This window comes from Limulus polyphemus, unplaced genomic scaffold, assembly GCF_000517525.1.
Source record: "Limulus polyphemus unplaced genomic scaffold, Limulus_polyphemus-2.1.2 Scaffold7062, whole genome shotgun sequence".
NCBI classification, from domain to species: Eukaryota; Metazoa; Arthropoda; class Merostomata; order Xiphosura; family Limulidae; genus Limulus; species Limulus polyphemus.
Window position 1 is genome coordinate 23,154 of NW_013672672.1, and position 11,434 is coordinate 34,587.

Sequence of the window (11,434 nt, forward strand, 5' to 3'; positions counted from 1 at the left end):
CTCAAAATAGATATATTTTTTAGGAAAGAAGTTGATCCACGATTGTTAGGGTTAAGAGCTATCGAGTGGCGAGTGCAAAGTCTTTACATGAATTAGACTTAGGGCTTTGAACTGAAAGAGTTTGTGATTTTCTATATTCTTTTGAATTTAAATTTTTAGTTTTAAGTTAAATAATTTTGGATAATTTTATATTTAGTTCATAATGATAATATGATTCAGTATTTAGAATGATAAACTTGTGTGATTTGTACCTAATACTACTAGTACCAGTACCACATAAGAATTTTATATTCTTCATTCTTACAATCTTTGCTTTGTAGTAAGACCCACACTTCTGTTGTTATTGCGTTAGAATTAAAATAGTCTAACTGATATATATAGTTCTGATATTTTGCAAATGGTTCAAACTCAGTGTACAAGTGACAACAATAAAACCCATATGTTGGTTGTGAAACAGGCTAAATGCATTCATCTCAATAATACAGGGAAGCTATGACATTCTTACAGTTTGGGTCTCAATACACTGAAGAGCTTAAGTTTCGAATTCCAACATAAATCTTGCCTATAATGAGAAGAATGTGACCAGGACTAATCTTTTTAAGTGTTGTAAAGTAATTTTCTTTGTAATTTATGGTGTCTGTATCGTTTGGTAATCTCTTCTAACAGAATGTATCAAGTAACAAGGGGTCAGGCTCAGGCAGTGTTTATTAAAACCACCTGTACTATAAACTGTTACATACATTTGTTAGTAGTGGCAATTAGTTTTGTCTCTATAGTGAAACAACATACATGAACATATGTTGAAATAAACTTGTTTGAAAGTTCAAAGAAATGATATTCAAGTACCGAAAAGCTTTCTTACTATCATATCTACAGTAATGTTCAAATGTGCTCACGTTGGGCTGAATGAAAATGACCCCCAACAGGGGTGAGATAGTTTACGGAAAACGTACAAAGTTCACGCTGCTGACTCCACAGTTTATTCGGCACAATAAACAAAAGTACGGCTGCAATGAAACATAAATATAAACTTGAAATAAAAATATATCTATGAAACAAGATTAAAATGTTTTTATATGTGTGTATATATATATAAACATGAAATCTTAGTTAAAGATAAAAATACTCATTTATTGTTTAGGTTAATTTACAAATATTATTTTTGGGTCTTATATATTACTTGAAACCATAAGGAGAGCACCTGATTATTAAAAAATGAAAAAAATAGATAAAATTTGCATTTTATGGATAATACAAATTTTTAGGATTGCAGAACAATGTACTAAAACATAAAAAGTAATCAGTTCAAATCTGGAACAAATAAATATTGTAATAATTTCTTATAAATACCATTTCCTAATGTAATTTTCCAAGATATTAAAGATCATAATGCAAGAAAACTAAATTTATCAAAAGTAACAGGCTTTATGTTTCTTAAACTACATACATTTATGAAAGTTCTTAAGAAGTTTCAAAACTTTTTAACTAATAGTTTTATTGTTGGAATGACATATAGCAAGACTTGCATTGGCTACTAAGAAAGTTAGTAGCTGGTAGTCATTGGGTTAAGCCGCATGCTGAATCCTTTTTTTCTTTCGATGAACCTGTTTTTCACACTTAAGGTGTTTTTGAATTGGTTGCATGTAGCATCAAATATGTGGAATTAAAAAATTTGCATTTTTTTTTAAACCACATATGAATGTTTTTTCATTTATTTGAAATATCTGTAAATATTGTGACATCAGCAAATTATACAAATTAGAACCTTCAAAGGTTAACATCGACCCTTTGTTATAGTCTGAACAGTGGAAGTAGACATCATTAGTAAATTAAACAAATTAGAACCTTCAAAGGTTAACATCTACCCTTTCTTATAGTCTGAACAGTGGAAGTAGACATCATTAGTAAATTATACAAATTATAACCATTGGAAGTTAAAATCTACCCTTTGTTATAGTCTGAACAGTGACAGTAGACATCAGATGTTAACCTTTGATGGTTCTAATTTGTATAATTTACTAAATGTCTACTGCCACTGTTCAGACTATAACAAAGGGTATTCTAATTTGTATAATTTACTAATGCCTTCAGAGGTTAAAATCTACCCCTTGTTATAGTCTGAATATGTGGCTATAGGTAGTGGTGGCCAGTTGTATTATTTCTGGTTGGAAGTTTAAAATGAGTAGTAGTAGCAGGTAGCCTTAGTAGCTTTACCATAACTCAAAACAAAAACAAATAAAGAAATATAATGCCATTATGACTAAAAGGGAAGCATGTTTGGTGGCAATATGAATCAAAGCCCAGACCCTGGAACCATGAGGCATCCTCCTGTCCCCAATCACCTACCTAAGTCTGAATTAATAGAAAATAATGATGAGAAATACTAATTTCAATAATTTGGTTTCTCGTATAGTTGAATTAATCAAACACAGTATTAATGTGAAGTGCTAATTTTGATTAGTAGATTGTTTTCATGATATTAGTTGATATAATCTATGGACATACCTTAGGTAATCAAGTATGTCAAGTTAATTGTTAAAAACTTACATTAATATTTTCAGTAATGAATAACTAATTTTGATTAGTAGATTGTTTTCATGATATTAGTTGATATAATCTATGGACATAACTTAGATAATCAAGTATGTCAAGTTAATTGTTAAAAACTTACATTAATATTTTCAGTAATGAATAACTAATTTTGATTAGTAGATTGTTTTCATGATATTAGTTGATATAATCTATGGACATAACTTAGGTAATCAAGTATGTCAAGTTAATTGTTAAAAACTTACATTAATATTTTCAGTAATGAATAACTAATTTTGATTGAATTGATACGATAGTGGAGTTTAGAAAGTATTATGCTTGTTACATTCAGAAGTGAGAATGTCCTTTAACCCAGATTTTCTAAAGTAAAGCATGCAATTTCTCCTTGTTTTTACTTAATTGGACAGTTTGGATATGTATATGTGATAGTTTGACATGTTTCTATGTAGAACAAATTGTTTCAAACATTCGAGATGAAATGAAGAGACTTCAGCACAGGAAACAGCTCCATTTTTCACATTCCGAAAGCCAGGTGTCAGAGTCTCAGTTCCCCGACATGTCTGGAAGTTATGGTTCTGCATCCAATCATAAAGACCAACCTTTATTTACCTTCCGTCAGGTTGGTATAATTTGTGAGCGACTCTTAGCTGAGAGAGAACATCACATCCGGGAGCAGTATGATCAAGTCATGACTACAAAACTTGCTGGTAAGGGGGAGTCAGGATCAACACCTATTTAAGTATTTAGAGATTATTAGAGCTGGGCAGTTATTAAAATTTGCTAATCAGTTAATCATTAGATATATTAATCAGTTATTCTCACATGAGACTTGGATAGTCTGAATATTCATAAAGATTAATTTTGATTATTTTGGTGGCATTGATAATATAATTAGTGCCCAGCTCTACTGTTGATGTGTGCTACTAGTGTAGCTGTTTTTAGTTCATAAAGGTCTCACAGATAGTTAAAAACTGGTACAACAAATAAGATTTTATGTTGTGTGTACAGAAATCTTGAATACAAGTTTATAGAGATTCTAATTTCATTGTATAAGTTATTGGTTACACTATATTTGGAGTACTTCATTCAGTCTTGGGCTCCTTACCTTAGAACTATCTTAAAGATTTCAGAGTAGAGTTACTAGGATGGTGCCTGGAATGAAAAAAGTTGTCATACAAGGACAGGTTAAGATCTCGGAAATTGTTTTCTCTTGAAAAAAAAAGTTAATGGGTATCTGTTTGAAGCGTTAAAGATTGTTGAGGAGATGGACAGTATTGATTTATCTTTTTTCATAACTTGGTAAAAATGGTAGGACTAAGGGACTTAAACATAAATTTTAGCAGGGTAGTCATCTTCAGCTTACAAAGCTTTATTTTAAAAACAGATTGGTTAGCCTTCAGATGTGGTGGATGCAACAAATTTAGTAAGAGTTTAACCCTTTCTCGACTGCTTGGTATAAAATAAGTTCATATACACATTAAGTACTTATACTATAAGTTTTAATGTATCTTCACGAAAGTTGGTAAACATTACAAGTCTTTTATACATACAAAGTCAGATTTTTTAATAAGTATTTTTACTAAAGATTTGTTTGTAAATATATCAAGTCTGTTTCATTCCTGGTCCAAGTATTATTTGTGTAATCTCTAAAACCTCCTAAATACATTTCAAACATTTGTTATTAGTAAAACTGTATATTTTATCTGTTATTTTCTCTACCCTAACTCTATATGGGGTCCATCAATTTGACCGACCTCGTAACCAAGGGAATAAATATACATTATGCTTTTTTCGTTCTAGAATGACTACATATTGTAACATGAAAACACAAATGTTTAGTCTAGATAGCTTAAATATCATAACATTATACATTTATATATATTTATTATATTGACCTTTCGGTTGTGTCTGGCTATCAATAGAGAAGTTACAATGACAAGGCACACTCCAATAATATAAAACTGACCATTACCCGTTACAAAGTGACCTGTCTAGTATTTTGTAAAATAGTCACATTTTAATTATTATACATTATATATGTATATAGATTATTGATAATTAGAAATAATTTCTTAAACATAACTGTAAATAAAGAAGTAAAGCAAACAATTATCTCTTCTAGTTATGACCTTTGTACTCGGTTGCTGCTTGCTGTAGGTTTATATGCCTTATCAAATATCGCACGTGAAGGATATGAAATGAAATATTTTTTTAGGTTTTATATAAACATTTTGAAATAACCAAATATCATAAAATACTACATTAATACCACAGAATTCCACTATAATTTATTAAGTTTAATAACTAAGCTGTATTTGGGCCTAAAAAATATGAAATTTCGAGCAAACTAAAGTATCACTTTACCAGCTTGAAGATTTGTATCGAAAGAATGAGGTGACATTGTAATACTGAAAATGGCTGAGAAAGCCAAAAGGGGGGACAGCCTGAGCTTTTGTTTGGTTATTCACATGTCATAGAAGTGTATATAAGGGGGGTGTTTCCAAAAATGGAAAGAGGTGAGTGGGACCACTGTTTGATTCAGCAAATAGAAAAGATAGGAGATTCTTATTTTATATTCTAGCTTGTTAATATCTGTAATTTGAGTTCCTAATTTATTAGAAACTACAGACTTTGTATTTTGACATCACAAACGTCTTATTTGAACAAGTGCTGCATTCAACATACCATACGATGCACAAAAATCAATGTTTAACTTTGTTTTTTTAATATTTACTTTTAAATTAAGAAATTAAATAATATATAATTTTAAAATTTGAATTATAATCTACAATTTGAAAGCAAACTTATTAACATAAATTCATAAGATACTAGTTCAATAAAATTTTGAATGCAAGTCAACAAATGCAATGACATGGCCTTTGACTCATGTTGATAGGGTTTAAGGAAGCCTTGATAAATATTTCAATGATGAGGGCTAGCTTTGAGTATATTTCTGAGTGGATGGAACAGGTTAATAAGCTATACATTGTTTACTTGTGTTTGTTCAATTGTCTGTTTTACTGATATTGTTTACCTTTAGATTAGTAAGCTTCACATTGTTTACTCATGATGGTTGAATTGTCTGTTTTATTGATATTGTTTACCTTTAGATTAGTAAGCTTCACATTGTTTACTAATGATGGTTGAATTATCTGTTTTATTGATATTGTTTACCTTTAAATTAGTAAGCTTCACATTGTTTACTCATGATGGTTGAATTGTCTGTTTTACTGATATTGTTTACCTTTAGATTAGTAAGCTACACATTGTTTACTCATGATGGTTGAATTGTCTGTTTTATTGATATTGTTTACCTTTAGATTAGTAAGCTACACATTGTTTACTCATGATGGTTGAATTGTCTGTTTTACTGATATTGTTTACCTTTAGATTAGTAAGCTTCACATTGTTTACTCATGATGGTTGAATTGTCTGTTTTACTGATATTGTTTACCTTTAGATTAGGAAGCTTCACATTGTTTACTCATGATGGTTGAATTGTCTGTTTTACTGATATTGTTTACCTTTAGATTTGTAAGCTTCACATTGTTTACTCATGATGGTTGAATTATTTGTTTTATTGATATTGTTTACCTTTAGATTTGTAAGCTACACATTGTTTACTCGTGTCAGAGGGAAGACATTGAAAAGTTGTATTGAAAGTTATTTAATATTAATATTATAATTTGGGTTAAATAACACAATAATAACTAGGCATTGTAAGATTGGTAAATAAAAGTAAGATGGTCAAAGTTTTAACTTAAGAGTTTAGTGGTGTAAATTTTACTACATCAGAAAGCATTTGACAAGGTGCCACACAAAAAATTATCTCTAGGTGTGGGGGATAAGTTAACAAATTGGATAGAAGAGTGGCTGGATCGAAGAAAGCAGAGGATTGTTACAAATGGAGTTCAGTCAAACTGGATTAATGTCACAAGTGGGGTACCTCAGGGCTCAGTCTTAGAACCTTTGTTCTTTTTGATTTACATCAATGACATAGATGAAGGAATAGTCAATAAATTATGTAAATTTGCAGATGATATTAAGGTCTTGCTGGCTGTGAAGGTTGGATCTGCTGATTTATAAGAGGATTTAGGTCATTTAGTGAGTTGGACAAATAAATGGCAGACGGGTTATCATAATTTGAATGGAAATAACCTTAACAGTGTTATGAAGGAAATGGATCTTGGTGTAATAGTTGATCAGTCTCTAAAGCCATCCAAGCAGTGTGCAGTTGCTATTGGTAAAGCTGATAGGATTTTAGGTTGTATCTTCAGAAATATTAAATACAAGTCTAAAGAGGTTATAATTTCATTCTAAAGGTCACTGGTTAGGCCACATTTGGAAAATTGTGTTCAGTCTTGGACTCCTTACCTTAAAGACATTGAGAGTTTCTAGAATGGTGCCTGGGATGGAGGGGTTGCCATATGAGGAGAGGCTGAAATCTCTCAAATTGTTTTTATGATTGTTAAGGGAATTGATAATGTTGACACATCATCTTTTTTATATTTAATAATGAGAATAGTAGGACTAGGGGATATAAGTATATATTTTGGCAAGGTAGGAGTCATCTTCAGCTAACTGGGTGGTTGGCCTTTGGATCTTATAGAGGCAGTAAATTTAAGTGAGTTCAAGAGAAAGCTTGATAAGTGCTGGCTTTACGATTTTTTAAAATTATTTTAATTTAGAAGATGGACCAATGGGTCCAAAAATGTTATGTTACACTTATTAAATTGTTTACTCATGATGGTTGATTTGTCTCTTTAATGATATTGTTTACCTTTAGATTAGTAAGCTGTACATGTACTCATGATTGTTGATTTTATGTATCTGCTTGTTTGTTAATTTCTAGTTGAAATTTTTTCTGAGAAACTTCTGCGATACAAGTCCTTTCTTGGTTAAACCAGTTTATTCTTTCTCGATACAAATATTTAGCACACAGTAATTTCACAATCAGTACGTTTCTAAACTTAACTGTTTTTATAATACACGCTATAAATCACAGCGATTCACAATCTCAAACACACACTAGCTCGAAACAGAATCGTAGATTACTGGGAAGTCTCTTCATTCATTCAATCCCGCAGGCTTATAAACTAAAGAGGAGGGCATCTCGAACGCACTAGGAAATTCATGATCATTCGAAAAACTCCTCGTACACACACCAGCAGTGTCATGTGACTTTTTCTGTCGTAACAGTTTGTTTATTGTTTACTCTTGATGGTTGAATTGTCTGTTTTACTGGTGTTATTATTCACAACTTTACAAACTGTTGTTTTTTGCTAGTCACATACATAGACGTTGATAATATAAAACAAAACACGTTCTCTGCTGTCATAACTCATCAATGAAAGATGTTGACATTATTATGCTAACTATTATTCATTTCCAGTTTGACAACTGCTTTATTTTGTATAGATAACTTTTGAAAATTTGTTAAGAGTTTGTTGATGATTAAATAACCAGGGTTTACTTATTATAAAGAACTAGTTTCTGTGCATTAATTTTCAAGATTTTTTTCTTCTTCTAGAACAATACGACACTTTTGTGAAATTTACCTATGATCAGATACAGAAGAAGTTTGAAAGTGGAATACCTAGTTGTAAGTAAGAGTGGGTTTACTTAGAATCAGTTATATCTAAAGTGGAATACCTAGTCGTAAGTAAGAGTGGGTTAACTTAGAATCAGTTATATCTAAAGTGGAATACCTAGTTGTAAGTAAGAGTGGGTTTACTTAGAATCAGTTATATCTAAAGTGGAATACCTAGTTGTAAGTAAGAGTGGGTTTACTTAGAATCAGTTATATCTAAAGTGGAATACCTAGTCGTAAGTAAGAGTGGGTTTACTTAGAATCAGTTATATCTAAAGTGTAATACCTAGTCGTAAGTAAGAGTGGGTTAACTTTGAATCAGTTATATTGTAAGTAAGAGTGGGTTTACTTAGAATCAGTTATATCTTAAGTGGAATACCTAGTTGTAAGTAAGAGTGGGTTAACTTAGAATCAGTTATATCTAAAGTGGAATACCTAGTTGTAAGTAAGAGTGGGTTTACTTAGAATCAGTTATATCTAAAGTGGAATACCTAGTCGTAAGTAAGAGTGGGTTAACTTAGAATCAGTTATATCTAAAGTGGAATACCTAGTTGTAAGTAAGAGTGGGTTAACTTAGAATCAGTTATATCTAAAGTGGAATACCTAGTTGTAAGTAAGAGTGGGTTTACTTAGAATCAGTTATATTGTAAGTAAGAGTGGGTTAACTTAGAATCAGTTATATGGTTTAAGTTTTAGTTCAATGAATTCATAAAATAATTTAATGTTTTTTCACTTGTCCCTAATACATGCATGTGTAAAATATTAGGATGGTAATACATCAAGGCTGGACCATAATACAGTAATATCAAAGTCATCTCAAGTATTTTTTAAGTAAGGAATAGTACCAAAAGCACTGCCAGAGATGACATTACATTTCCAATATTTAAAATGTAGAAGATTAACGTGGAATTAACCAAGTCCTCTAAGGTCTACCTTTTGTGTTAGAAACACCTAACAAAAGTTAACTTGTGTATCTTACTTTTACCTGTTGGGGGTTTTGTTTTAGTTAATTAAAACAGGATAATTTAGGGCCTAAAAAGGTTGTTTTTTTTTATTTCAGATTTATCTTAACCATGGCTGGTTGGTATTCATTAGTAATTGATGAAATTTATTGACCAATCAGAAGACTTGTGCCATTACCTGATGATGAAAGATTTAATGAAATCTGTGTATTGATAGATAAACAAGAGTTCTATTAAATCCTACAAAATTGTACTTTATGCACTTTTGACTTGCAAAGAGGAAAGTTTGGTATTTTATAGTACACTAAGTTTTGTTAAGGTGAGTGATATTTGAGCTTCTGAATAATGAAATTATGTATAAATGTAAATCTCTTCAAGTACGAGATGAATTTACTCAAGAGACATAATTTATTTCCTGGTTAACTGGTATTAAAGACAACTTCCTATGTTTTCAAGCTAGGTGTTAAGAAAAACTTGTATGTATTTAGTGTTGAATTATGTACATAGCTTGTAACAAACAAGTGAATGGTAACCTACTTGTGTATTGAAAATTTTCACAGAATATGGCTTTGTCAGTATTCCTTAAAAATGTCACGAACTATGAGATTTTATTGTCTGTACCTCCTCAACAAAATTACCAATAAAAATGTATACTTTTACACTGTTGTCAATTGTTTTAACATCACATCTGTTACAAAATTAAACTTTTCTCTGGAAAAAGATTGCTTGTACAATGAATAACACTTTAATTGTTTGTCTTCACTAGAAATGATTGCAGCATCTATTTATGAAAGTGGTGTTTCAAATCGATTTCCAAATTTATTTCAAAAATAGTTTTCTTAGTCTCAAAAACCTCTTAACTAAATTACAAACGTATTTTTCAGTAAAACTTTATATTTTGTTATTTTCTCAACCCTAATTTCATACAAGATTCATCAATTTGACTTCCCTCGTAACCACCAAAAAATTAAAATCTAAATTACCTAAACTTGTAATATGAACTACATCTATTTATATTTAAATTTTGTTTTATTGCTTTTCGAACCCTGTTTAACTACTGTTCAAATTACACAAGATCCTTGCAATCATACTGCACAAAAATTTTTTTTTTTTTACATTTTAGTTACTTTTGTTACAATAAATACTTACCTGGGTTTTTAGTTTTGCTGTTAATGACACTTAACCCTAACTTCTTTTATATATATACTAATGGTAGTACTACACTAAATTTTTAAAATTAAATAATGGACCAAAGAATACAGAATAATAACGTGCAAAAAGCAGACTATATTACAGTTTTTCTAATTTTGGGACATGGGCTGTTAAAACTTCATCTAAGGTCGTTGATGCGTTTCCCATGAGAATCAAGCATGACCTGAAAGCGAATTTTAATTCTCTTTACAGCAAACAACATAATATAAAAATGTCATTTGATAATTGAAAACCTTGGCTTTCTTCTGGTTATTAATAATACAGCATTTTCTGTAAGAGAGGACGTGATAAGAAGGGTCCATTTCATGTTTCTGTAACCAAATAAGATCGAAGGCTATGAACATTATACTTTGCCTTAATGATGACATTATAATTAAGTTTTGTTTTTCTTGGATGGATTGTAAATAAATTAAGAGAAGATGGGGTGCCTAGAGGGCAAATGTCACAATTATCACACTAGAAAATTCTAGTAGTTCTTTAATATTGCCTTATAGAAGTAAGAATTTAAAACTGGTATACTATACTAATTGGTATAACATGAGAAGAAGGTAGATTAATTAAATTTTGAATGTAATACTAAAACTTTGCAACATACTTAGAAAAAAGATGCCCATAAATTAATACAAAGAACCTGTTTCAGTAAACTATAATATTTATTTCACCAGTAATATAAATGCTTATAATCAGCCATGCTATGGTTTAATGATACCACTCAGGATAAAAGAATGCTTCAACAGCAATACAAGATACTACAAACATTCAATTATAGAAAACCTGATGTTTACAAAGTCGATGCAAATACTGTAGTACTTTTTTTGACAACCTGTATGTATTTATGAAATACACAAATAATACTGATATCCAATTGCCAGTGACCATGCTTATTTTTAAAAATAACAAATTATCTGTATAAAAATTCTAACATGCACAAATTGTTTCTACAGCTAATGTTAATAAGATGAAACAACTGTATGTTATGGAACAATTGAATGGTTGGCAGGTTTTCTCTCACTAATAAACTGTACCGAAGTAACCACACATAAAGAACTATATGTATATAGTTATATATATATATATATATATATATATGTATATGTTATATATATATATATATATAACA

At 30.2% G+C, this 11,434-nt stretch overlaps 1 protein-coding gene across 2 annotated transcripts in view; it reads left to right on the forward strand.

The window, feature by feature from the left end:
* Positions 1-9,761, forward strand: part of LOC106474315 (akirin-2-like) — a 14,065-nt gene extending 4,304 nt beyond the window's left edge. For both annotated transcript variants that reach the window (XM_013935004.2, XM_013935005.2), the window contains exons 3-5: positions 3,000-3,257; positions 8,081-8,152; positions 9,201-9,761. In XM_013935004.2, coding sequence (XP_013790458.1) covers positions 3,000-3,257; positions 8,081-8,152; positions 9,201-9,211 — 341 coding nt within the window. In that variant the 3' untranslated portion in view covers positions 9,212-9,761. The remainder of the gene's footprint in view (positions 1-2,999; positions 3,258-8,080; positions 8,153-9,200) is intronic.
* Positions 9,762-11,434: the final 1,673 nt, after the last annotated feature.